We start from the raw sequence: 27,842 nt of genomic DNA, 5'->3' as shown, positions 1-27,842 counted from the left end.
GAGGGAGGGGGAGCAGAGGGAGGGGGAACCGGCCGAGGAGGAGGAGGAGAGACAGGAGGCGGCTCTGGCAGCGCGGCAGCGGCGGTGGAGAGCTCGGACTGGGAGCCCAAAGCTCGGCTGGGCAGCGGGAGAGGAGGAGCCACAGGAACTGCAGCTCTGCCAGCTCCGGCTGAGCCTAGAGACGTCGGCCTGGCTGGTCCGCGCCAGCCGCAGGTGGGAAGGGGCTGCAATGTGGGTGAGGGTCTTTCCTCTGGGAGCTAAGTCTGAGCGGTGGTGCTGTCTCCTCCCTCTGTTCCATAGATAGAGCCTGAGCATGGAGCTGTCCCCGCGCAGCCCTCCCGAGATGCTGGAGTCGGATTGCCCGTCACCTCTGGAGCTGAAGTCAGCCCCCAGCAAGAAAATGTGGATTAAGCTTCGGTCCCTGTGAGTCCCCGGGCCCGGAGTGGGGGGAAGGGATCTTAGGGAGCCTGGAAAGGGGGGAGGGGGGATGAAGGCTGGAGTCGGGCTGGTGGATTCTCTCTGGCACACATGTTGGCAGGTGAGAGCAAATAAGCTGCTCTGACACGAGTGGCCAGGCCACATGTGCAAGGCATGTGCGGAGAAAGCGGCTGGTTGGAGCGGGTTTAGGAGTTGCAAAGCTAACGATGTGCCTGTGGACCCCCGGTGACACACGCAGCGTGGAGAAGCGGCACAGAATGTGCGGTGCAGTGTGGCAGGGCTGCAGGCGGGCAGCGTTCAGGAGGTGCCAGGCTGACTCACACATATCCATGTGTGTGCCTGAGTGTCTGTGGGTCACAGAGATGTTAGTAGAATGATTGCACACAGCTGCAGATGTAGTACTTGGGGATACTTGTGCCAACCTGTGGGTTATATATACCACTGCTGGGATTGGTGGTTTTTGCCTCTTGCATCCTACATGGGATGGGGGTGGGGAGAGTCCCATACCTGAGCCGCTCATCTCTCTTGGGGCCTGGAACCCCACTCTGCCTATTAATGATGGAGCACCCTCCTGGGATCTGGAGAAGTGGTGATACTTCTCCCTGCAATCTGGTGGAAGAGGGTCGAGCCCCTTCCTGGGAGCTGAGTGGTGAAGAATGATGACGGGGCAAGGTAACTGTCATAGCCTTTTTGTTGCTATAGGGTCTTCCAAAGATCTCCAAGCACATTTAGGTGTCTTTTCTTATTGTTGCAGGATGAGGGCATGTTGGGAGGAATAAATGAGGAAAGGAAGGACTCAGGCATCCCATACTCCAGTCCCAAGGGAGGAAAGGAACTTTTCTTCCTGCTCCTCAGAGAGGATCTGGTCAAATACAAGCCATGCACCATGTTTATCGCCCAGTCAGCTGCCAGTGGGTAATCTCTGCAGTCTGTTGATTCTTAAGCAGAAAACAAGGGAAGGTGCTCCTGTTCCTGAAATGACTCCCCCTGGACACAGCAAAGATGCTGTAGATGTTTAATGAGGAAGTACAGGAAACATAGCCCCTACACCCAGTTCCTTCCTAGCATCCTCAAGAGTGAGCACCAAAGCTTTCTGTTTCTGGGTTCTGGTGGAGGGGGGGGGGGCCGGAGAGAGAGAGAGAGAGAGAGAGAGAGAGAGAGAGAGTGAGAGAGATGAGGCAGGAGGTAGATAGATGCTTGTGGTTGTGTTGTTCTAAAAAATACTTCACTTGTGGCAATAAGATGATGCTTTTTTACTGGGTTGGTGGGTCTGATTTATGTGCTAGCTGCTTAGAGAGGCCTGAGGGAGAACTGAGGCATAGTGGTAACAAGGCTTGGAATCCAAATGTACTTCACAGTTCACCCCCTTTGCTGCCTCCAGCCAATGCAGTTTGTGGGATCTATGAAGCGCAACCTTGGAATGAGTTCTGGGATGAAGAAATGGAAAACCAGGTTGAATCGATTTTTTGTTGGGAGGAGCACTGGTTGATTCTTGATAGAAAACTGAAGCTCTGTTAATGGTGACTAAATTGGGAAGAGGGGCAGGTGAGGAAGTGATTGAAGGGCAGAGAAGGGGCCTCAGGAGAATACAAGGTATCCTGGGATAACTCCTCCATAGCTTTAGTGGTCTTCATATACTTCCCCTGCCTCTATTCCAGGTAACAGGTCCCGCAAAAGAGCAGGTTTTACCATCTCCCATACCTTCATTTAAAAAAATATATTTTATTGTTTATACTATTACAGTTGTTTCAATTTTTCCTCATTTACCCCCTCCACCCTCCACACCATTGTCCATGTCCATGGGTCATGCATATGTGTTCTTTGGCTGCTCTAGTCTTTCCTGGGAGCAAAATGTTATTTCTTCCTTTGGTGCAAGAAATTCTAAATGGAGAGAGAAGAGGATCCCCAGAGGAGGCACTGAAACCCAGGAGCAGAGGCAGCTGCCCCTATGTTAGTTGACATGTCCTTACAGGAAATGATAGTGAGCAAGGATCACTAATCATATTGAATAGATTATTCTGGTCTTGACTCACTTTAGCAATTTGTACCTTAAAAGTGCTACCTGCATGCAGTAACTTAACCAGAAAAGTACCATCTCCTCATTACCAAGATAGATCCCAAATCTCACTTTCTCAAAGCAGAGAAAGACCTTTGTATCAGGGGAGATCTCAAGCTGATGGCTTACTGGATTTGGCCCTGTTTGAATATTGGGAGGCTTTGGCAATCAGATGAAGGGAAATAAAAGGAGTTAGGATTTTTGCTGGGCAGAAGAGAGAAACTCAGGATCAATTATTGTCTGAAGGAGATGAACAGAAAAGGCATTCTCTCTTTTAAATGGAAATAGAGCATTCCTCCTCCAAACCCCAATCACCACCTGTTCCCAAATGGGCTTGAGTGGGAAGGGGTTGTTTAGGCTGGAAATGGGGGGAGGGTGAACGTAATTATCTCGGGACTGAGTACTGAACAGAAATGAAGGCAGATGGAATATATATATATATATATATATATATATATATATATATATATATATATATATATATATGGAATATATAAATATATATATTTATATGTGTATAAAAGCCTTGATTCCCCTATTTAACACCCCCCTACACCCCATACTCTTCATTTCTAATCTAGTACATGTAGACTCTCTTCAGGGAGGCCAGGCCTGGTGTTTTTGCCTCTGATTAAAAAACCATATAATATAATTGTACAGGGCAATTTCCTTTTGGGAAGGGCATTCAGGAATTCTGTTTCTTACACTAGCACTCTGCCAAAGATAAATTCAGGAGCATATGAGCTGGAGAGTCTCTAACTGTAGGATTTCACCTCCACCTAGCAGGAAAATTTTCCAAATTAAGCAGACTCAGGCTGAGATAGGAGAGAGGCTGGGAAAGGCGGTCTGGAGATGGTGGGTCAACCAGGATGACTTTCATCACCTTTCATATTAGTTGAAGAATTTCACTTGTCCATCCCCACTTCGCTGAGACCAGAGAGCTTTCAGGAGTGTAGGGGAGGGTCATTAGGAGTAGAAAGAGTTTCCCATGTTGTTTGGGAATCAAGAAAAACCATGAGCAGAGATTGGTTTGTTATCCTTAACTCCTTTGTTTATTCAACAACTATTAATTGTCTCCTGTGGGCCACATGATATGTTGGATGCTGGGGATATAGTGCTGGACAAGATAAACACAGTCCCTGCTCCTAATGAGATTTTAATTTGGTTCAATTCCATCAAGTGGAGGAAGTGCCCTGGTCCTCATTTTACTACACACTCCCAAGTGGTAAAATTCTATCAGCTACCACTCCGGTGTCTGCTTAATCTTTTCCTTTGGAGGTTACACACAAAAAATGTGTGTATGTGTATATATGCTTGTACTGTCCTGGCAAAGAGAGGGAAAGAAGTCTCTCTCTTTTCCAGGATGGTACAAGCATCACTAGCATCACTTTCTTTTCTTTGCTCGTGTATCCTGGAATTTTACAGACAGAACTTTCTTCTTCCTTTGGGATAGTACAGACAAAAATCCCTTTCCCTTCTTCTTTCTTCACATGGTACACACTCAGGACTTTCAGGTCTATGCTCAATGTCCTAAGCTGTGGTTCAAGGTCATTACAGCTGAGCTGGAGCAAGGATCAGTTGGGGATTGTTTTTGCCTATCTTTGTTTTGTCAGAGTCTAATATGGTAACTAAAACATAATAGGCACTCAATAAATAAAAGAATGAACACATGAATTAATGATTATATGTGTATATGTCATGGAGCCCTGTTTTGTCTCTGATTCTGTGGTGCGTGTGTTCCTGCATGCAGAGGCAGGAATAAGAAATTGGGGTGGAAGGAAGGGAGATGTTGTTGTTGTTTTTTGAGAAGGTGATGTTTACTAGGTGTGGGGTTTGAATACCTGGAACCGAGCCCGGGACTGAAGGAGTTACAGAGAGGATACATAAACGACATTATCTGGCTGTATGAATGAGATGTATCAGAATGATTGTGAATGCCTGACATGTATGCATATGTGTTTGGAGAAAGGTTGATGTACATGCCAGGGACAGTGTGTGGAGTCAGAGCTCTATGATGATGTCTCTTTGTTTTTGTGTTTATGACTGGCAGACTGATAATAAATATGTGGGGAAGGTATGCTGAATTCGTGTGTGCTGAATATCCAAAATTGTTCTATCTATGAATGAGATGTATGAGTGTATGCAAGTGTGTGTGGAGGTAATGGGATAATATGTATGTGTAATCTCGTGTATGTGTTTGTGACACTCACATTTTTTAACAGTTTTGGGGAGATCAAATGGGTAGGAGGAGGAAGCTGAGGGACTGGACTGGGTGTCTCACTGATTTATTCCACCATTTGTCTTTATTTTGTGTATTCCCATGAGTGATCTTCTGTGGCTATTACCAGTTTTGGAAACTGTGCTGCTGTCCTTTCTCTGCATATGGCTGTGAAGCTGCTGTGACGATTGCAAAGCTCCTTGGACCTCGGGAGAAAAAGGAGCATCATTTCTCCCAGGCCTTGGCGGGGATAATTTTTAGTGCCTTCATTCCCTGATTGGCCCTTCCTTCTTTATTTCTCATCATAGCAAAAAGACTTTCTCCTCCTTGGGTTTATATGCCCCTCTCCTACCAGATGGCTTCCATCTCTCTATTTCCCCCATCAGCTTTGTCTTGAATGAGGCATCCTGGATGGTAGAGGGTAGAAAATTTCTGCAGTAAGCTGACAGGAGTTTCAATAATAGGGAAAATCAAATTGAGACCAAAGAAAGAACTCCACGAACTTCTGGTCAGAATAGGTGGTTGGAGGGAAGCGGGGAGGCATAGTGGTGGTCATAGAAGATCATTTTGAATATTGAGAGACTTGAGTCAGAATTCATGTTTCCACGCTGCATGATCTTGAAGTCACACAGCCTCTCTGAATCTCAGTTCTTTATTTGCTATCATCCATATGAAAGTGGCTTTTAAATGATATCATCTGAGTTCTTTGAGCATGGGAGAGTGTGCTTTCCTAAGAAGCAGGGGAATAGGAATGAAAGAGTGACCATTGGCTTCAATAGGGAAAAAATAAAGATTCAAGAGTCAGGGATATGAATTACTTAGGAGGTTTGAGTCCTGGTCTCTGGGACATGATTCGGCAGAGTCTTGTTGATGAATGGTTGTCTGGAGCCAATGAGGCAGATTTCTGAGCTTAGAGGATAGAAGGCTGGGTGGGGTTGGAGAAAGGCTGTCCTAGAAAGAATGTGGGCCACTGAGGTCAAAAGAAAGAGAGCATCTGACTTCTTATCATCTCTTTTCCCAGTGGAAAAACTAGAAGTGGATGGAGCAATTGCAGGTGTAAGACATGGTGGGTGTGGGTAGCCCAGGGACCGTGACTGGTGAATTCTCTGAGCACTGGAGGAGTTGCCCTCTGGCATTTACCCTCGGTCGCTAGGCCTGGGTATGATATGACTGGGTATGCCACATTGTATTTTAGAAAATCTCTAAGGTCCCTTACAACCCAGCATCACCCTGCCTGCACAGGAGCCCCAGGATGCTGGTTGGAAAAACTGAGAGGAGATCAGACATTTGAGATTGCATTTATCACCTTTGCCAGAAGAGGGGTGGAGTAGGTTGGGGATGCTATGGGACTGGAAGGGCAGGTGAGAGAGTCAGTAGAAGAGAAGCCTGCCTGTCTCTAGATCCTTTCCACCTGCCTGCTGCCCAGGGAGTTCCTGAAGTCAATGAAGTGAGTGGTTTTCTTCCATATTTCCCTCTCTTTTGGGCTACTCATCAGTCTGTGATGGAGGAACCAAGAAGCCTTTCCTCTCTTGAGTCTTTAAAGGAATCATCAAGGATTTGTTTCTACCTTCTCTCCCTCTGTTTTCATTCTTTTTGATTCTTCCTGCATCCTTTCCTCTGTCTATTCTCTGCTTTGTTCACATCTTAATCTGGTCCCTCTTTCTCTGCTAGGCTCCATTTTGCTCCCTCTCTGGTCTCAACTTTCTATCTTCCTATTTCCTGAGACTTAGCCTCTCTCACTCTCAGCTTTTGTGCTCCTGCTCCTCCCTCACCTTGGCTAGGACTCAGAAAACCCCTGGGGCTCCCCCCTCACCAGGTGGTGTTGTGGTGATGGTGCAGGGTAAGTTTGCTGCAGGTGCCCGTTGGGGCCACCTTAGGAGTCCAGCCTCAACCCCTGTAGTCTGCAAGTCCTTTCTTTTGCCTTCTCAGTGACCTTATCCTCCTAGCACCTCTGGGGAAGAAGCCAAATAATTGCCTTTGGATCTCAGGGGGCTGATTTTTCTCAGGTACCAAAGTTGAGCTATTTTCCAACTCTCTTCAGGACAGCAGCAGAGAAAGAGGGACAAAACCAGGGCAGCAGGTGGGGTGCAGGTGAGACAGCTGGGAGACTGGAAGTTGTTAGATAATGAGATTGTTCCCTGAGGGAGGAAAATTTAATAGTCCGAGAGAAGTGGGAGAGAATCTTGGGAATACTGAGTGGGGTAAAGATCGGAACTGAGGGGGAAGAAAGGCTACTGAGGAAGGAAAAGGAGAAAACCCAGATTTATCCATTTGATACAGGGAGGTGCCTAATGCCGGTGCTCTTGCCCCGCTGTCTCTAACAGCAACCCCCTCTCCCCCCATGTCCAGTCCTGCAGCTGCTCCTCTCCCCTCAGCTCCTGCTGCATCTATGGAGCTTTATCCCTGTCTGGGAAGAAGACACCAGGTTAGCCTTCTACTTTGGCATCACAGCCTGAGAGAAATCTACTGAGGGAGAGATAATGAGGTTTTGGTGGAGAAGCAAGCTTGGTGGGCAAAGGGCCAGGGCATATGCAGGGGGAGGCCTTGGGGTATAGGTTGGGAGAAGAGCTAGAAAGGGAGGGGGCTTCAGGTGGTGCTGCTGGGTAACAGCCAGTCTCCCAGGTCAGTTGGTTCTGCAGCTGCAATGAAATGTTAGATTTGCAAATAATTATGGTGGCTGCAGTGGGATGATTAGGCTGCCTGCTGGTGTTGGCACCATTTAGGTTGGGAAGGGAGCTTGGCTTCCAGGGGGCTTAGTGATTTTCTGGCAGGCAGCACCTGGGGGCTAGGGAAGCTTCTCCTTTCATTCCTATTCCTTGGCTTCCTTGCTCCCCTTTTTAATCAACTCTTGTGTGTCTAACTTGGCACCATCTCCCTAGTTCTTTCCTCTATGCCCATCCTGTTTGGAAACTTACTGGGGTCTGGACAGAGTGAACACATATGCCAATGTGTTGTCAAGCTTCCTAAACTCAGATTGTTTCTCTATCAAGCAGCCACTTTAGAAATTCCAATCTGAAAGAAATAAGTCAAATCATACCAACTCACTTCCCCAAACTTCTTTGTCCTGCCTGTTCTCTTCCTTTCTGTTTTTCTTTGAAATGCCAAGAAAACTCGCTGTTGTTTTGACTGCAGCAAGATGGATTAAATATAGATCTGCAAGAGAACTTCCTGGAAAGTTCATGGAGGTAAGAATGTGACTTTTCTATGATAAAGAAGAAAGCCACTGTCCTTTAAGAATCAGGTTATGGATAAGTTGGGGGAAGTATTGATGAACTTGAACCCAGGATGAATCGAGACCCAGGCATCCTACTTTCCTAGTGTCTCCAACCTAGACACTGTTACAGAGGAGGAAACTGATGCCCAGAGATAGTTGGTAAGGTGAGGGGCAGGGCTAGGATCAGACCCAAATGCTACTGATGCACAGTTTAGTGCTGTTCCTACCATACCTACAGTCAGTCCCTTGCCAAGTTTCCAACTCACTTTTCCATCCCAGGCTGCCTTAAACATCTGTTAGGCCCTTGGAAGCTGGGCATCTGCTGGCAACGTCTGTTGGGATGTGGTCTGGAGGGCTGGTGGGGTGGTTCTGTAGAGGTTCTTAATGAGCAGAATTAAATAGTTCAGGAAAGGAGAAGAGGTATGGACAACTGAACCAGGGAAAGAGTTCGTTTGGACTGAGTCCTGGGAGCCTCCTCTCTGACTTGCTTTCCTCTGATTTTCTTGCCCACCCCACTAGTTCCTCCTACTCTCAAGGGCTGAAACCTGAGGGAGAAGAGAATCATTTGTGTGCTGGTCTGGAAGCTGGGATATTGGATCCTTATTGGTCTGGACCAAGGCTCAAGCTGCTTAGATTGCCCCCTTCCTCATCTGACCTGAGCTATGCTGAGCTGTTGCTAGGAATACCTGTTAGAAAGGGCTGTTGGTCAGGAGGCAGAGGGGTCCTGGCCTTCAGACACAGGCAGAGGGTAAGCTGATTCTTTTCCCTCTTCTTCAGTGTTTCTCAGACTCTCTTCTATAGCATCTCTCAAATTTCCCTTCCTTCCCTCCATGACCCTTAGTAACTCCTGCTTCTCTCCCTCATCTCCCTCCACTTACCTGGTTTCTGTCCTTCCCCCACTAATCCTCAGTCTTCTGTAGGCTCTACCCTATTCTCCCCCCACCCTCCCTCAACCCAGCTCCTCAGGCCAGTGCCTAGAGACTGCTGCCATGTCAACCTGATGCCTGCCACCTCCCAGGATGGCACCCCAGCTCTGCCACTAGGGGGCTATTTTTATTTCTGGAGCCACCCCCGCCAATGTGCCCAGCCAGCTGCAAGAATTGGGCTGCTTATATAGCAATGGGAAGCCAGGAGAGTGAAGGGAGAACCAGTGCTTGGATAAGGTAGAGATCTGGTTGTTCTTGGCTTCTGGAGCTCCATGCTCTGCATATTCCCCAACTTCTGCTTCCTACTGTCTCCTGGCCCCTGTGGAATAAGGAGCCAGGGTGAAGTCCCAGACATCTGGAGTGGTGGTAGCAGGGCTTTTTCACATCAGGGGTTCTTAGTAAAGGAATGAGCCTAGGAGACTTTGTTCATGGAAGACTCTTAATAAACATTTGCTAAACTAACTAAATAAAGGATTGAACTAAATAACCTTTTGTATTCATGCATCACTTTATAGTTTCCAATGTGCTCTTGTATGAGCTCATTTGATCCTTGTGAGAATTCTGTGAAGCATGTATTATTTATCCATTTTACAGAGCAGGAAGCTGGAGCTCAAAGTGTCTTGCTCAAGGTCACACATAGTGATAAAGTCTAGGCAAGAGGCTCCTGGTTTTAATTCATGTCCTCTTTCTATTGGATTCAGATAATTTCCTTGGTTCTTTCAATTTCTGAGATTTTGGAGCCTTTAAATCAGCCAGTTACCCCCTCCCCTATAACTGCCACCCCCACCCAACCCCCATCTCTCTCCATCTCTCCAAGTCCTCACCGACACCCCTCTTGTCTGACCAGAAGCAGTGTCTCCTATCCTTTGTTCATCCCACCCCAAATCCTATTCTCCAGTGCAAGTGGGGAAAGCTGGGGATGGGCCAGGAGGGAGGCTTTATCACTGGGCTCCTTCCTATTTTACAACTAAATTTAAGGACTAAACAAAAATCCATCTTTGTTGGAGTCATCACATCTATGCCCTTCCTACTACCTTGGGGACAGTCTCCTTAGCTTGGACAGAGGTAGAGTGTAGTGTGTATGTATATGTGTGGGTGAGTGGATATGTATGAAAAATTTTGCCAGAAAGAGATGGTAGTTTACTGATATCCTTATCAGGAACAATCAATAATAATAATAATAATAACAACAGTAATAATAGGCTGGGATGAGTAATGCAGCATGTATGTATGTGGGGGTGAGATGGTAAACAATCATTTGTCCAACCAGCTTTGGTTCTACTGGGCAAGAGAGTAGAGGGATGGATATCCCCTCCAAAGCTTTGCTAGACTAAAAAATCTCTACCTTTTAGTAGGAGGGTTGAGGTTAGTGCCCACACTGGAGTGAGGGCCTGGAGTCAGGGGAGGGAGGGGAGCTGGCTTGGCTTGGTGTTTGTTACTGCACCAGGTGGTGTGCAGAGGCCCGCATTCCCACCTCCATCCCTATCCTTCTAAGCAAGCATGCCCACAGAACAGGCCAAATGACTTGTCTCTCATTTCCTAGGTGGCATTTCTGGGTCTCTGACTCTGGGTCTAGTCCTTTCCTTTCAAAAACACTAACCAGTGTGTGTGTGTGTGTGTGTGTGTGTGTGTGTGTTGAGGGGCACAGAGAGAATGAGATGGACACAGAGGGTGTGGGTTTCATTTTTTCCACACTCTGAAGTAGCCCCCCTTGTAGCTACCAGGAGTTCACTTAGAAAACAACTTGTAGATATTTAACCTCTGTTTCTCTCCTTGAGGTTGAAGCCTACTTTCACTTGTCCCAGTACTCAGTGGGGCTGAGAAACAGCAGGTTCCCAAACTTCATTTGTTTATAATCCTTCAAGGCTTTGGCACAGTGAGAAGGTATTTTAATTTCTCCCTGCTTTTGGGAGGTGTGGGGGGAAGACTTCCTGTCATAAAATCCTAGCTCTTGGCCTGTTCTCTTTCCTTTTTTCCTGTAATACTCACCCCAACTAGCTCCCTCCCTTATTTCCACGTTACCCTAGCCCTAGATCCTAGATTAAGGAAGGAAATTGTATTAGCGCAGAACTCTCTTCCCTGACTGTGCTGGGATTCACCACCAGCTCTCACCCTTAGCCCCGCCCAGCCCCTTCAGTTGACCAATCACAGCCCCAAAATACTTGTCGTGTGACGTCATCTCTTAGCCAATCCAGAGGCGGGCTGGGACTGCGTGTGCACATCCACTTCTCCCGGCAGAGGCCAGGTTCTCTTCCCCAACCTGAGCAAGAGCAAAGTCTGGAGGAGGAAGAGCAGTCCGGTTCTCAGGGCTCTCATTGGCCATCCAGTCACTTCTCTTCTTCCTCTCCAGTTAATTCAGAATTATCCCCAAATCTCTGTTTTACAGATGAGAAAACTGGGACTGGAAGTGTTAATGTAACTTGCCCAACCTCTTAGTTTCTGTGAGCAAGTCGCCCTGATTTTCCTTCACTGCGTGGGGGTGAAGGTAGGGGATGGAAGCTTCCCTCCTGGTTGAAAGGGTCACTGGGTAAGGATCCACTGATCCCTAGCTTCAGCAAGCCCCTCCCCTGCAATTTCTAATTCTCTTCCTGTCTTGCTTTGTGTCCCCCCCCCCCCCCCACCCCCAGGTGGGTTAAAGCTCAATTTGAAGAACGGTCAGAGAAAAAGACCCTGGGAGGGAGTGGAATCTTGACTCCTCTGGTGGGCTTTTGCAGGGTCTCTTCCCCTCCCACTACAGACTTTCTCATTAGGACAGATTAGAGATGGTTCCCTGTCCCTGCACCCTTAAGCCTCCTACTAACCCCTTCTCCTCAAAGAGGAGCCCCACCTCCTCAGAGCAGGGAGGGGGCTGGCCTGTGCTATTTCTGTCCTTTCTGGGATTCTTCTGAGAAGAGATTCTTGTTTTCAGTCTGATTCAGATGTGAAACTTTTCCCTTGGCCTCTCACCCAGTTGCTGTGGGCTACGTCTCTTCCTCATCACTCCCTTCTTCCAGCTAGGCTCCTCCTGTTCTCCTCCCCAAAGTTCTCTCTGGTGGGTCACTCAATTCTGCTGAGATCCAGAGGAGTAAGTCAGGGACCCAAGAAGGATTCATCCCTGTCTGGCCCCCTGAGGCCCTGGGGGCGGCATATTGATGCTCGGAAGTAGGAAACGTGGATTCCCATGGCAAACCCTGTTCCTGTGCAGAGGAGCCACCTCCAGGGCCCCATTGTTCGGTAGGCACCCGGGATAAGGAGGGGAGAGGGAAAGAAGATGGCAGGTTACTGTGTGTCCACCAGTTGTGAATTGGTGGAGGGGAGGGATCATGACCTGATATTCCCCACATCTTGTGGTTGAGTGTGTGTGTACTTCTCCACCTTAACCTTCCATCTTGCCTTCACTTTATTCTCTTTCTTATCCATCTCCCTTTTCTTTTTATCACTTCTTGACGACGATAGATGATGTAGCAGAGTTTCTCCCCTCTCTCTCCTTCCTGACCCTCAGGATCCCTAAGATCTCACATTTCTCTGAAATCTCATCTGGTCTTAAGAATCTAAAAGGGAAATAGGATTCTTCTCTCAACTCTCAGCCGCTTGGCTTAAGGCTTCCCTGTGCTGAGCCCCCTACTTACAGTGATCTTTTTGGAAATATGGGTTCTGGAAGTAGTGGCAGGGGTATTTGGAAATGGCTAGATCATCAGCCATATGGTAATAATAATAAAAAACAACCCCCTAAAACAAAAAACTGGTGGGGACTGAGGAAGCTGAGCTCTTTCTGGGGTGTTGGGATTATTATTGCCTTGGAACCTTTTCTTCTAGCTGGCTGCCCAGAGCTGGAAGTCACAGGGGCTTTCCAAGGTCAAGATCTGAGGCTTTGCCCATGGGGCCGGGACTGAAGTTAATGGAGAAAGAAGTGATGGTGGTGAAATAGGGCTAGGGGTGGATGTGGAAGGAGTTGAGGGGAAAGCTTCCAGTTTTCCTTATCCTGTTTTGCAGGTTAAGGGACCATTCCCTGCCTGACTTTCTGAAGATCTAGTCAGAGGGGTTAGATTAAAATGGATGTGGGAATAGGGAGTAGGATTTCCTGCAGAAGAATGTTGAGGTGAGAACTCTGGGTGCGGTCAGGGGAGATCTTAATTCTGAAAATTTTAGAATCAGAGGGGCTCCTGCTAGACCAGAAAGTGCCGTGTGGGGATATATCACTTCAGGAAGGTGAAGTTCAGCACTTGAATCATTCCAGCTGCCTGAGGCCAGGTTCCCTTTCTTGGACTCCCCATTTGTCAATCTAAATAAAGAATAAATATATTCTTGAATCTTTTTTTCGCTCTCTCCTTGTGGTGTCTGGATTGTGTTGGATTTCAACAGGAGCTATTGAAGAGCTCCTGGACAAGATCTAGAGGTGGAGGCAGGAGGAACTTGGAGGGAGTGTTGTGTTGAAAGCCAGCCCACAGTCTCATTCTTCTCCCTGGGCTCTCCATTAGAGAAAAACCCTGGCTCAGAGTTCTCAATTGTGAGCTTTGGCAGATAGCTCCTCACCTAATTAACCTGCTTTCTTTCTCATTTATTTATTTAATGAACATTCACTGAGCACGTATTGTGTGCTCTGCACACAGCAACCAGGATAAACCAGTCATTGTCAGTGCCATCAAGACACTCACAGACTACGAAGCATCGATGGACACCGACACTTCATGATAGGTGGATGACTGAGATTGAAGAAGCTGTGATGAATTGCAACTTGCCTCTCTCCAAGCTAATTACATGACTGAGCTCCCTCTGCCCAACACCTTCGGTGTTTGGGGCACAGTTAAAGCTCCAATAGTGAGTTGTAGGCTTGCTGACCTGGCTGACATTGACAGATTGTGTGACCTTGAACAAGTCACTCCACCTCCCTCATCAGGTGATTGTGAAGCTCCAATGAGGTTTGCAATTTAAAGGAGAGATCAGGACCATTTTCATTTCCCAGTTTCCTCTGTTAGGGGACTTCCTAATTACCAGTCTCCATCCAGGCTAGACTCACTCTTCTGGACTTGGGGTAGAGAAGGCAGGTGCTGCTGGATTTGAAGGGAGTGAGCTACGAGCTGAGCAGGGCCAGCATGATTCTGGTCATTTAATTCCGATTCAGATCACATTTATACAGACCCATTGTATGTGCCAGGCCTTTTGCATACATTATTTCACTGAATCCTCTTATTAACAGCCCTTCACAGGTAGTTTTTTATCATCCTCTCTATTTTACAGATGAAGGAATTGAGGCTCTAGAAGGGACTCAGATATTAATGTGCATGAGAATCATCTCGGATGTTTGTTAAATGCAGATCTCTGGACCATTACCTCAGATATTCTAGTCTGTAAGTGTGTAGTGAGACCTAGAATCTAAAATTTTCACAAGTATCCCAGGTGATGCTGATGACAGTAGTCTATAGGCCACATTTTGATAGATACTGATTAAGAATTAGTGACTTGTCCTGACCAGTGTGTCTCAGTGGGTTGGGCATCGTCCCCTCAAACCAAAAGGTTGCTGGTTTAATTCCCCATTAGGGCACCTGCCTGGGTCACAGACCTGGATCCCTGGTGGGAGATGTGCGAGAGGCAACCAATAGATGTTTCTCTCCCTCTCTCCCTTCCTTCCCCTCTCTCTAAAAAAAAATAAATAAAATCTTAAAAAAAGAGAGAATTAGTGACTTGCTCAAGGGCTCAGAGCCAGGAAGTGATAGGTTTGAATCCAAAATTGCTGCCTCCCAGACCTGGAAATAGGGATAGCAATGCCTTCCTGCCTCCCTTCCTCCTCCCAGGCCCATTGTGAGAATAAAATGAGATAATGTAGGAGAAAGCACTTTAAAAATGTAGAGCTGGCAGCATTGTTAGTGATTATGCGAATACATGCAAATGAGCACCCGTGGGCTCGACTGTTCACTTAGAGAGCTGGGATGTGTGTTTCAAGAGGTTGGTCGAGGAAAAAACTTTGATACAGGGCATTGACCCCTAGAAGCAGAGTTTTTGGTTGTAAAAAGGGCTGATCAAAGGGGAAGATTAGGGCGAGTACAGGAATCTGGGAGTAGGTGGGACAAAACGCCTTTCTTCCTAGGTTATATGTCTCTGGATTTGACGGCCCCTGGCTGCAGGGACTGACCTAGAGAGGGAAGCCTGGCTTGAGCCTGGGCCCCAAAGGCAGAGTGCACCTCTTTGTTCTGCGAGGACTAGTGTGGCACTGTGGGAGATGCTGGCTCAGGCCCTCCTTTCTAGCTCATTGGCTGGAAAGCCTTTTCTGCTGCCTAGCCTCTATTCTCCTTATCCACCTATGGGAGCCCCAGCCGGCTCTGAGCTTTAACGTTCCCAATGTCTGCACATAGAGCGGGTGTAGCAGGAAGGCTGGAAGTGGGGTTTGAAGACAGCCCACTAAAGAGGCTGCAGTGCCACCCTCCTATTCCCCCCTTTCCCTTCTGCCCCACATGCATTCAGACATGTGTTCGGCCAGGACTGCTGGTCCCTGAGGTGAGAGTTGGCCTGTGATGCTTCCTGGAGATGGCTATTTTGGGTACCCCTATTCCAAAGCTGCTGAGACCCTGGGATTCTAGAGCTGCTTCTGTTCAGGAATGCCATCATCACCCCCCCCCCACCCCCCGCCCCCCCCCCGTGCCCCCCCCATCCCTGGGAACTGATGCTAATTTCAGCCTCTGGTCCCTGACTCATTCTTTTCTCCTCCCTGACTCAGAGCATGACCTTGGGTTTCTGCAGCCCCTCGGTGGGGAATTGTGATGGCCACCTTCTGACCCCCATCTAGGTGTGGTGGGGGCATGGCTGGGGGAAAGATTGAGAGGGGAATGTTAATTGCTTTCTTTAAAATCACCATCTAAAGTCAGAATGCTTTGTTTGCTTTGTGACTGCCTGGGCTGGACTACCAGACTTCTAAGAAGCCTTCCAGTTAATCACCAATCTCCAGAATTCATGAGTGTGAACTATGGGGGATTTAACACACATTCAATAAGTGAGACCCCTGCCCTCCCCCCCCCCCCCACTTTGGCTCTGGGGGAAAGCTGCTGCAGGGCTGAGGTAAGGGATGGGTACAGTCACCCTTTGCCAGAGGTTCTCTCTGGTACTGGGCAGGCAGGGGTTAATCCTGCTTTGTCCTGGTTGATGGATTCTGGAATCATAATCCATTAGCTCTGCCTGGATGGAGTGAGGCCAGGCGAAAGCATTCAGATTGCTCTTTGTTCTGTGTCTTTGCCATCTCTGCCAGGGACAGAGGGGCTGTGGTCCTGCACCTCCCTCCCCACCATGACTGAGACATAATGAAAGAATCTTGGGTACTGATTTTGATTGCTGTTGATGCCAGAGTCCTCTCTCATGGGGGAAATAAGCAGTTTCCACTCTTGGTTATTCAGACTATGAAACAGACCATCCCCAAAACATCACCCCAGGGGCTTGTACCTGCCTAATTCTGCTGAGCCCCAGGCAGTCTAAACAAGAATGTTCAGGAAACACTGACTAAAGGGGAGAGTTAAGAGGTCATAGGTGGATGGGGACAGTGGAGTTAGGAAAAGCCTGGGATTAAACTTGCCCAGGGGGTAGATAAATTTAATATAAGCAGTGACAGTAGCCTGAGGTGAAAAACATTGGCTGCTATTAGTCTTGCTGTTAGAATGATTAATGATTTATGGAAGACTGAAGCTATTTCTTTAAAACACACTCTGTGAGAAGGTATCCTGTCCTTATGACAAGGTAACAGTGCCTAAATAGGATGTCTCTGTTTCCCCCACCCCTTCCCAGGCTACGCTGCATGGTGAAGCAGTTGGAGAATGGGGAGGTCAACATTGAGGAGCTTAAGAAAAACCTGGAGTACACAGCTTCCCTGCTGGAGGCTGTCTACATAGATGAGACTCGGTGAGAGTGGTGACAGCAGTGATGTGGGCAGCAGGGAGAGCCCTACCCACAGAGGAGAAAGACACCAGATAGACACATAACCCAGGGACTGGGAGTCACACAGAAAGCCAGAGATTGAGACGTGTGACAGGCCAGAACAGGAAGGAGGAGTGGGATGGGCAGAGAGGAAGAGATGTAGGTAGGAATATTAGCAGAGACAAGGAGGTAGAGGGACACGCACAGTTTTACAGACAAAGGCAAACACAGGTGTCAAGAAAGAGAGAGAAGACTGTTACCTTAAAGCTCACCTAGTCCCCACCTTCCTCCCAGTGTGGGGTCCCTGCAGACCTGCCCTGCCCTGCCCTGCCCTGCATGGGAGCCACTGGTGCCATGTGGCTGTCAGGGTTTGAAAGGTGGCAACTGAGAATTGAGACATGTAGGTATTTATATATTTTTGCTGGGGTTCCAAGCCTTAGAAAAAAGAATGTACAATATGTCATTGATCTATTTTATATGGATTCTACATTGAAATAATATTTTGGGTGTATTAGGTTAAAGAAAATTTATCATTGAAGTGAATTTTACTCATTTCTTTTTACCTTTTTAATGTGGCTGCTGGAAAATTTAAAGTTACTTATATGCAGCTTGCATTTTATTTCTGCTGGACACTGCTGCTGGTGTCTAGCCTCCCTGACAGGTGGTGTTCCAGTGTCTGCCTGAACACTTCCAGTGTGGGGTGCTTACTACTTCATGTAGTGACCTGTTTTATGATGGGACATGAGACAGAGAAACGGGAATGAAAACACATGGAGAGAGAAAGGCTTGGGAGGGACTGAGAAGGGAGAGGGCTGGCCTGAGAGTTCCTGAGGTGTGGGGGGCGGCTGGGCCCAGGGGCTGGAGGTTGTGGAGGCACTTGCTCTCTTTCCTCTGTGCCGTCCCTTCTGGGGCTTTAGGCAAATCTTGGACACAGAGGACGAGCTTCAGGAGCTTCGGTCAGACGCTGTGCCTTCAGAGGTGCGGGACTGGCTGGCCTCCACCTTCACTCAGCAGGCCCGAGCCAAAGGCCGCCGAGCAGAGGAGAAGCCCAAGTTCCGCAGCATCGTGCATGCTGTGCAGGCTGGGATCTTCGTGGAACGGTGAGGATCTCCCACGCTTGGCCTCCCTCTGTCTCTATTCCCATCCCTCTTCCCCAGCCGCCCTGGTCTTCCAGGCCCCACCAGTGGCACTGGCCCTGCATGTCCACCTGGTCAGATCCTACTCTGCAGATCTTCCTACCTGGGCTTCTTTTTACGGTTTTTCCTTAGGATGTTCCGGAGAACGTACACCTCTGTGGGTCCCACCTATTCCACTGCGGTCCTCAACTGCCTCAAGGTGATTCCTGGGTTTATGGGGAAAAATGAAAAGGGTGGGGGGTGAAAATAGTCATTGAGACTTTTGGACCCTGTTTATGGGGTGATTTTTGCCTTCCCTTTTAACTGCTGTTCTCATGTTCCTCCAAACAACTTTTGCCCACTCCAGAGGCAAACTCCTGCTTTTTCATCTGTCTGGTACTGAGCAATATCCAGGAAAAAAAGAAGGCCACTTCACCACCTCTTTGTTTACCCACTTCCCAAGACTCTTTAATCATTGGGAAGTCCTCCTTGAAGTCTAACTGTAACCCTTGCTGCTGCTGGGATGCTCCCCTTGGGAATCTCTCTGCCCAAACTGTTGTTTCTTTACAGAACCTGGACCTCTGGTGCTTTGATGTCTTTTCCTTGAACCGGGCAGCAGATGACCATGCTCTGAGGACGATTGTTTTTGAGTTGCTGACTCGGCATAACCTCATCAGCCGTTTTAAGGTTGGGCAGCATCCTATCCTTGCCTTTGCACATGATTCTCCACTCCCAACACTCCTGTTCTAAAAGATTTCCAACAAGTGGCTTCCACAGGCTCCCTCACTTAGTCTCACCATCGGGGTAGTCTCCTCATGCCCACCCCAGTCTAGCCTTCCTTTCACTTGTGGCAGTCCCAGCCTCTGATCTTATTTTGCTTCCTAGGCAAAGATTCTAGGCCTGCAACCATCTAGCCTAGGATTCTGTTCTCTCCCTCTTTGCATTTTCCCCTAACTTGACCTCTCCAGGCTGGCTCGATGTTCATCTCCCCATTGCAGCTGTCCTGTCTCCTGCCTGTGGACACTGGAGGCCTAGGGTCCACATGCTGTCAGCCCTTTGGGACTAGAGTCTCTCTGTGTGTTTGGGATGGGGGATAAGGGAATAAAATTGGCCATCACCCTTCTCTGCCACCCCACCCCCCCTCCGACACCTGCCAGCGCTAGTGTCTGTCCAAGGAAATTTATGGAGAGGATCAGCTCTTGGCAGGGCTAGGTAGGACTGTACCAGGGGAGGAAGGGTATGTGAACTCCATTTGCTCTTCAGCTTGGCTGGCCAGGAAGAATATAGGATTAAAGTCTTCTCCAGATCCTGTGCCAGGAGGGAATGTCCTTTGGAAATTCAGGCTGGAAAAAACCATTTCCTTGTGGAAAAACCACAGTTGGAAGTAGAGGGTGAGGGGGGTTGAAGAGACGCAGTGGGGACTTAGGTGGGGGTGGGTGGGCAGTAGATGCTAGAGCAGAGGAAACTGTGTGTCCTGAGGGGTCCATGGCAGCTGGGGGGCATCAAAGGAGTCCAGCTGGAAGGGCCCCCCAGAGGGCTTTGGAAGATCATCCTGCCATCCCGTGCCTCCATTTCACTGTGACAGACCACTGATGCATGTAACCGTTTCCTCTGCCCCGACTCCTCCTTTTACAATAACTCCCAAGGGGGTTTCCACATCTTTCCCAAGATGCTCAGTTGGGATTTTCTCTGGGCAGGAAACAACAGGGTCCTCTTTTTCCTAAGACTTTTCCCAGCTCATGTTTGTTCAAACTGGTTTTCAGACATACTCCAGGCATCGGCTTCTCTGAAACTCCACTTCTTACCTAGAAGGACTGGTTTTGGGGGGACCCTAGGAGTAATTGCATCAGGTTAGGATTGATCCAGCCCCAGTCCACCTTGCTCCAAGACAGAGAGAGAGGGTGTGTATTGCTTTAGTGTTCACTCATGGTATTGCCCCCAGTTGGAACCATCCTTCTCAAACTCCACATTCCCTTCCTGGGCACCCAGTTCCTCTCCTACTCCTTTCCTGCTCTGCTCCTTCCCTTCCCTTCCCTTCCCTTCCCTTCCCTTCCCTTCCCTTCCCTTCCCTTCCCTTCCCTTCCCTTCCCTTCCCTTCCCTTCCCTTCTCTCTAGGGATGCCATGGCAACACAAAAGCAAGGGCAGTTGTCATGGAAACAGTCCTCTAAAATTCCCTGAATTTGGGGCACAGCCCTCCAGGGGTGGGGGTGGGGGATGTCAGGGTCTGACTGATGGTGGCACATCTGTGTCTCATCACTGTCGCTCATCTCTACAGAAGCTTCCCTGGGTCCTGAACCTCACTCTCCTCCCAGCCTCAGGAGATCCAGGGACAGGTGCAGACACCAGGCCTGAAGCCTTCAGAAGCCTTGGGCCTTTGAAGGAGGTGCACACACTTGGAGAGCATATACAGGGCAGAGACAGAATTGAGCAGCTGGACAGAGCTCTGGCTCCTGGTGCTTGTGTGTGTGTGTGTGCATGTGTGTATGTGTGTTGGGGTGGGGAGGAGGCTTCTCAGAGTAGGAAGGGTCCTCTCTACATCATCTTAGCCTTTCCAGGCTTCTGAGCCCTTCTCCATGATGTTGGATTGGGTTGGGGTGGGGTGGTTGGAAGGTAGGAGGAAAACTGTCTTTCTGTTTCTTAAAAATCTCTAGGGAAATAATAATAATTATAGCTGCTCTTTAGAGAGCACTTACTTAGTGCTGTGTACTTATTTCATTAAATTCAAGGTAGGAGGTGGTATCTTTAATCTGCAATTAAGTATCTGAGGCACAGGGAGGCACGTGACTTGCCCAAGGTCACACAGCCAGCAGGTGGTAGAGCCAGGATGTGAGCCTAGGTTCACCTGACTGCTGAGCCAGTGCTCTCTCCTTCTGCCATGCTGCCTTCTAAAGAAAGATGGCATTGCTGATCTCAGGCCTGGGCCTCCTGCCATTCCTGCAGAGCCTCCAAGTGTCTCTATTTCCTCCCTCCTACTGCAGATTCCCACGGTGTTTTTGATGACTTTCCTGGATGCTTTGGAGACAGGCTATGGGAAGTACAAGAACCCTTACCACAACCAGATCCATGCAGCTGATGTCACCCAGACAGTTCATTGCTTCTTGCTTCGCACAGGGATGGTGGTAGGTGTCCTGGAGATAACTCTTCTGTGATTCAGGGTTTATGGCTGCATAAGTAGGACGTCTTAGACTATGCTCCAATTTCCCTTCTTCTCTCTTTGGTTCCTTTCCTTTGGCATCCCACAGTCTTCAGAGTCAAATTGGACTTACTCTAGAGAATTCCTGGGTGGACCATCGTTTCATGGGATGTGTGCCAGGATGCAGTGGAAAAGTTGCAGGTGGGGATGGAGGAGGGTCTTTGGCCATTCTGGGAGCTGAGAAACTTGGCAGCATTAGCCCAAGAGCTGGCCTGGAAGAACAGAAGGGTTGCCCTGAGTGGCCTAGCCTGTATGTGGAGGTCTTTGGGCAGTGACCCACAGGGCGTCGGCCCCCTCTCAACTGTTGTCTCTTTCTCCCAGCACTGCCTGTCGGAGATCGAGATCTTGGCCATCATCTTTGCAGCAGCCATCCACGACTATGAGCACACAGGCACTACCAACAGCTTCCATATCCAGACCAAGTGAGGGGAGGGGTGTGGCAGGGCAGGAGTGGATGTGGGGAGGTTGCCAGAATTTCCACTTACAGGGTGCTGAGCACAATGACCTTTGGCTTTGCAGGTCAGAATGTGCCATCCTGTACAATGACCGCTCAGTGCTGGAGAATCACCACATCAGCGCTGTTTTCCGAATGATGCAGGACGACGAGATGAACATTTTCATCAACCTCACCAAGGATGAGTTTGTGTGAGCAGAAGCCAGGAGTGGGCACCCCTAAGAGACCCCCTTCCTGCAACCCTCTCGTTCTACCTCCTGGGCCTCCTGCCAGCAGTGCTGTGGGGCTGATGACTTCTGTGCTTCTGTTTATTCAGAGAGCTACGGGCCCTGGTCATTGAGATGGTGTTGGCCACTGACATGTCCTGCCATTTCCAGCAAGTGAAATCCATGAAAACAGCCTTGCAGCAGCTGGAGAGGTGGCATCTGATGGGGTGTGGCCGGGGCTAGGCCAGAGTGAGGGGTGTGTGGATTGGGGGGCATACATGTGGGTAGTTGGTGTGCCAAGTCTCTACCTGGATGTATAAGCCCTCCTGGCTCCAGATAGATGAGTGTACCTGTGTGTGTGTCATGTGTGCGCGGCCCTGGGTTTGTGTACAGCCCAGGCAGCGGGGCTCCTGGGGAGCACTGTGGGCCGGGAGTCTGCGGTGGGCATTGCCCTCTCAGCTTCAGGACAGTTTACTCTGGAATGTTGGGAAAATCATTCAAGCCCTCTGGAATCATTCCCTTCCCTGTGAAATGTGAAAATGGTGTGCCTCCTTCCTCAACATCTTGCCACCAGTTCATACTCTAAGAAGGCTTTGGAAGAGTCATGTGATGTTAAACACAAAAGCACAGAACAAATGCCATAATTACATCTAATGTTGCTTAAAAGTGGGAGTATCTAAATGTGTGTAAGAGAGAATGGACCATGTGTGTGTCCTGAAGGTGTGTGTTAATGTGTCTGTGTGAGAGAGTGCAGCGTCAGAGCATATCATTGCTGGAAAATAATAATTACAATAATAATTATAATTATAGATAACATCTACTGAGCACTTATTATGTGTCAGACACTCTTCTAAGTACTTCAGTATTGTATGTCATTTAATTTTCAGGACAATTCTACATGGCAGATTCTGCTATTGTTTCCACTTAGGATTGAGGAAAATGAAATATGGCAAATTTAAGTAACTTGCTCTGTGTCACACAGCTAGCGTGTGATAGGTATAGTGGGGATTGGGCCCAGACCTCTGATTCTAAGAGCCTGCGCTACTTGCTGTGGATGTCTGTGCGCATGTGTGTGTAGCCCCAGAGGGTGTTGGAAGTTACCTGAGAGGGATCTGAGAGAGGGCGTGTGGTGGGAAATTAGAAATGGTCCAGGTTTCCTTTCCTTAAAGACCAGTCTCCCTTCCCTTGCTGTCTGCCTCACCCAGGATTGACAAGTCCAAGGCCCTGTCTCTGCTGCTCCATGCTGCAGATATCAGCCACCCCACCAAACAGTGGTCAGTTCACAGCCGCTGGACCAAGGCTCTCATGGAGGAATTCTTCCGCCAGGTAGCACGGCATCTTTGCCCAGCTCTTGCCCTCGGGGCCTTCTCTCCCCTTAGTTTTCCAAGTTTTCCATACTTCTACTCCAGATCTTCATTCAGCTCCCTGCAGCTTCTCACTGGATCCCCAAACCCATGGGCTAAAATGTTATCATCCTAAATGCTGAACACTAGTGGACGACAGGGGCATCCTATTTGCAAATCACTCATTTCCAGGTGACAGGCACAGAAATTCCTTTTCTCTCACAACCCCTTACCATCCCCAGCTTTGCCCTGGATCTGGTATTCTGAAGTATCCTCTCCAGCTTTCCCACCTGTCTTCTCCCCCAGGGTGACAAGGAGGCAGAGCTGGGTCTGCCCTTTTCTCCACTGTGTGACCGCACTTCCACTCTTGTTGCACAGTCCCAGATTGGTGAGTATCCTTTCCCACAGCAAGGGAAAGATTGGGAAGGGAGGAGAATACTGTCTGGGCCCAGGCCAGGACTTCCCCAAGTCTCCAGCCCTCAGAGCTATTCTTCCTGTATTGGCTAGGCTGCTGTGCTAGAGCATGGGGCCCGGGGTGGAAGTCCAGGGGGGTGCAATGGTGGGGAGGAGTTCTCTGGGGTCACTAAGACATCACTGCAAAGGATGCCTCCATTGGGAACTATTCAGACACAGGTTACTCTGCTTTATATGCAGACAAGGGTCAGCGCCATGCCAGCCATATCCACCACCCAGCACTCCAGGTAAGACATCTTCACGGTGTTACCCTCTTCACTGCAGGTTTTATCGACTTCATCGTGGAGCCCACATTCTCTGTGCTGACTGATGTGGCTGAGAAGAGTGTCCAGCCCCTGGTGGATGAGGACTCCAAGTCTAAAAATCAGCCCAGGTAAGGATGACTGGCATAGCCAGGTCTCCTGGTTCTGGGGGAGGAAAGTTGGACCCACAGAGAGGGCTGACTCGCAAGGAGGAGGTACAGCCATAGCGGGGGTGGTGGAGAGGCGGGCCACTCCAAACACGAGAGCCCCTCTGCAACGTATCACACGCGGGGCGGAAGGAAGGGACCATGGGACCAGAAGTGTGTGACTTGCACCTGTGTTTCTTTCCACCATATTTTTGTCTCTTCCATTAGCTTTGCTTTTATTGCCTTTCCACTAATCTTGTTTTTATTTTCCTTCTAGTAAGAGGGAAGGTGTGAAGAGGGAGGGGTGAAGTCTGGGAAGAGAGGGATAGAGACTTGGAGAGTACCTAGCAGAGGGAAAAGAGGAGGAAGAGGCTCCCTAAGCCCCTTCCTGGTTCTCCATCCCCTCCACCCTGAGGGCTGTGAAAGTGGTTCTGGAGTGGGCTGGGTCTCACCTCTGGAGTTGTGTGTGTGTGTGTTGGGGGGTTGCTGCTTCTAGCTTCCAGTGGCGCCAGCCTTCTCTGGATGTGGAAGCAGGAGACCCCAACCCCGATGTGATCAGCTTCCGCTCCACCTGGACCAAATACATTCAGGAGAACAAGCAGAAATGGAAGGAGCAGGCAGCGAGTGGTGGGTAATGTTGTGGGGTATGAAACCTTGGGAGGAGGGTGTCTGATGGAGTAGTAGCAGGTCCATTTTCCTTAAGCTCCTGGAGCAGCCCTTGGACTCCTAGATTTGGGAATGGAGCTGATCTGACTAAAGTTAGATCACAGGAAAGACTGACTAGCTGATTGGCCTGGACTATTCTAGAATGAGACTGGAGAAAGAACAGGGACAGCCATGTTTCACAACTCAGGGGGCCCTCTGTACATTGTGGTCTGTAAAGGGTGCTCCTGTAGATTTGGGTCAATTGGTGGCTCTGGCTGGGAAATGTCTTCCTTCGTGTGGGAGTTGAGGATTGCGAATTTTAGCAAGGCTAGAGAGGCTCTCCCCAAGTGGGTAGGGGTTGAATATAGCTCAGTTTGAAGGTAGGAGGATGCATGAGAATCCCTTTTTTCCACATATTCCTTGGGTTGTGTGGAAAACTACCTCTTGGTCTGGTCCCAACTTCCTTCATACCCCTCTGCAGGCATCGCCAACCAGATGTCCATTGACGAGCTGTCTCCCTGTGAGGAGGAGGCTCCGCCCTCCCCTGCTGAAGGTGAACACAACCAGAATGGGAATCTAGACTAGCCTGGGGCTGGCCCAGGTGAGCTCGTCATGATGTTGGGGGGAAGTAGGGAGAGCTGGGTGCCCAACATGGCATTTTGAAGAGTCTCTGGAGTTCAGTGGATGTGAGGTTCTCCTGACCTCCTTCCAGGCAACAAAGTAGAGGAGTGAACACATAGAACTGAATCGGGGCATGAGTGGGAAGCAGGGAAATACTTCCTTCCAGTCCTTCTGTGCCAACCCCTGCAGTTGGAAAGCAGGTAGCTCGTTAGAGCAGGGTGGGTCCTGAGCAAGGGTACATCCACACTGTGTAGCATCTTTGTGAGGGTTCGGGAAAAGGAAGTAGCCAGGATATGAGGCTCTGTGAGGTCAGTTGGGATGACTTCGATTGCAGCTCCTGCTTGTACCTTGGCTGGGCACCCTTCTGCAGGGCACTTTTTTTGGCACAACTATATGTGGCATGAGTAGGGATCGGGTGGGACTTGGACAAGGTAAGTCAGCCTGGAGATAAAGGCAAGGATCAAAGCACTGAGACTCCTCTTTCTTTCCCCAGGTCCTCATTGAGTCTAAAATGTTTGATGTCATCAGCACCATCCATCGGGACTGGCTCCCCCATCTGCTCCAAGGGAGCGTGGAGGTTGAGGAATAGACAACCCACCCAAAGGCCAAATGCCAGAGATTGTGGGGTTGGGGGAAGGGCCCCTCCCCACCCTATACCCACTGGGTCGCACTTTAATCTCCCGGCAGCAAGACTGGGGAACTTCAGGCTCCCAATGGTCACTGTGCCCATGTCCCTGCCTCTGGACTCCCCCTATGGCCAGATGGCTGTGTGGGAAAGGGGAGCTTCCCAGAGGCTTCCCAGGGCCTGGGGGGAGGGTCAGAGATGCCAGCCCCTGGGCCCTCCCCCATTCTTTTTGCCTCCAAGTTTCTAAGCAATACATTTTGGGGGTTCCCTCAGCCCCCCACCCCAGATCTTAGCTGGAAGGTCTGGGTCCCCCTTTTCCTCCCCTGGGAGGGGCTGGAATAGGATAGAAAGCTGGGGGGTCTTAGAGCCCTATGTACGGGGAGGGAAGCAGGCTCCTTCAGGGCATGGTATCTTGCTAGGGACTGGGAATGAGGGGGACAGCCTCTTTACCCTAGACTTGTGCCACTTCAGCCCTGTCCCCAGCTCAACCCCTTGCAGTCTTGCCTCTCTCAAATTCTGTAATGGCAGCTGGAGACAAGAACCAGGGGCTGAGAGGAGGTCTTTCTTGGGGTGCTCAAGAGCTTGGGACTGGTCTAGGCCCCTGGGGCTTGCTGTCTGCCATGGCTGATGCCTGAGCCCTTTGCCTCCTTCCTCTCCCCTGGGGCTGGGAGGCTCCCATCCGACCAATGTCTGTAAAGTGCTTTGAGTCTGCCCAACAAAGCACCTTCAGGATGCACCTTATGAGCATAGACAGGAGAGAGTGGCTGGGTCAGGGTCAAGGGTGCATGGTGGGGGAGGATCCCTCCCCTCTCCCACCCTCCATCACTGGCCCAGTTGCAGGCACCAAGAGGTCCCTCCTCTAGGACAAGTGGGGAGTGGCCAGTAGAAGGCAGATGGGGAGGGGCTCAGGGCTGCTGCTGTCACATCATTTGAAGAGCCCAGCCAGGCCCCCTGCCCCTTCCCTTCCTCAGGCTTCTCTCACCCCACCTTGTGACCAGGTGACTTCCCTTCTCTCTTGTAAATACCAACCATGCATTTGTACAGTGGGTCCTGTTCGTGTGAAGTCCATATCCATGGTCTCTTAGACCTGCCACCTGTCCCTCCTACCCCATCCTGAGTGGGGTAGAGATGCATGTGAGTTGCCCCTGTCCTTGGTCTCCCGGAATCCTGCTATAGTCAGAGATCAATAAAGAAGGGAGACCACGTGTGGCTGTGTTTACTGTTCACTGGCTGGAAGTCCACCGCGTATCTTCACGTACCACTGTCTCTCAAGCCCGATAAAACCCTGGCATGGTCAGCGTTCTCCCTGTTATATATATATATAGATGGATAAGCTTAGGCCCAGAGAGGTGAGGTCTTGCCGAAGGGCATACAATAGGGAGGGCAGATGTGCGACCTTAAACTTCTGAGGTCTTTTCTTTTCTCCATCAAAATGCTTAAGAGGGGGCAACCCTTCCTTCCTTCCTTCCTTCCTTCCTTCCTTCCTTCTTCCTTCCTTCCTTCCTTCCTTCCTCCCTCCCTCCCTCCCTCCTTCCCTCCCTCCCTCCCCTTTTCCCGACACTACCTGGAAAAATCAAAAGCACTCTGCAAGAGAGGCCTGGCTATGGTGTCTGAGGAAGTTCCTTATGCTCAGCTTCTGTCTTTTACCCTGGCCCCTTGTGTCTAGGACAAGGGGGAGAGATGACCTTCCCAGTAACCAGCAGGGGCCTCTGAGTTAATAGCCACCATGTTCTCAATACATCTTTGCTAACCAGTTGGAATAGGGGTGGTGGTCTCCTCATAAGTGGAGAAGACAACACGTCCTGAAGTCTGGGAATCTCTGAAGCTTGGAGGGCAGACAAAGAGGCATCCCCAAAACATAGCACTCGCTCTTTCCCATGGGCCATGGCAGGGTGAAGTCCCCCCTTTTGTCCAGCAGATGGTGCTCACAGCAAAGTTACAGTTGGACCATCCTCACAGCTCTGGGTTTCACAGCTGCTGGGCAGCCCTGCCAGGTGGTGATATCTTCTTCAACAGGAAAAGAGAACCTGGGGTCATTCTTTCTTTTTGG

General features: G+C 49.4%; 1 protein-coding gene across 2 annotated transcripts; it reads left to right on the top strand.

Moving 5' to 3' along the window:
• The first annotated feature begins 78 nt into the window (after positions 1 to 78).
• PDE1B (phosphodiesterase 1B) lies at positions 79 to 27,301 on the top strand. Of its 2 annotated transcripts, XM_045829948.1 has the most exons (16): positions 79 to 213; positions 301 to 423; positions 16,599 to 16,712; positions 17,645 to 17,827; positions 17,996 to 18,062; positions 18,413 to 18,529; positions 20,822 to 20,962; positions 21,358 to 21,458; positions 21,556 to 21,681; positions 21,807 to 21,908; positions 22,902 to 23,022; positions 23,346 to 23,427; positions 23,778 to 23,886; positions 24,398 to 24,528; positions 25,028 to 25,147; positions 25,661 to 27,301. In XM_045829948.1, exons 2-15 carry the CDS (start codon positions 314 to 316, stop codon positions 25,129 to 25,131), a joined length of 1,608 nt encoding a protein of 535 aa, XP_045685904.1. In that variant the 5' UTR covers positions 79 to 213; positions 301 to 313; the 3' UTR covers positions 25,132 to 25,147; positions 25,661 to 27,301. The 2 variants fall into 2 exon arrangements, with proteins under 2 accessions (XP_045685904.1, XP_045685905.1); XM_045829949.1 differs by lacking the exons at positions 79 to 213; positions 301 to 423 and adding an exon at positions 11,898 to 12,065.
• Positions 27,302 to 27,842: the final 541 nt, after the last annotated feature.

Source organism: Phyllostomus hastatus, unplaced genomic scaffold, assembly GCF_019186645.2.
Source record: "Phyllostomus hastatus isolate PE091 unplaced genomic scaffold, TTU_PhHast_1.1 phas_scaffold_93, whole genome shotgun sequence".
Classification (NCBI taxonomy): Eukaryota; Metazoa; Chordata; class Mammalia; order Chiroptera; family Phyllostomidae; genus Phyllostomus; species Phyllostomus hastatus.
This window is presented reverse-complemented; position numbering and strand designations above follow the sequence as displayed.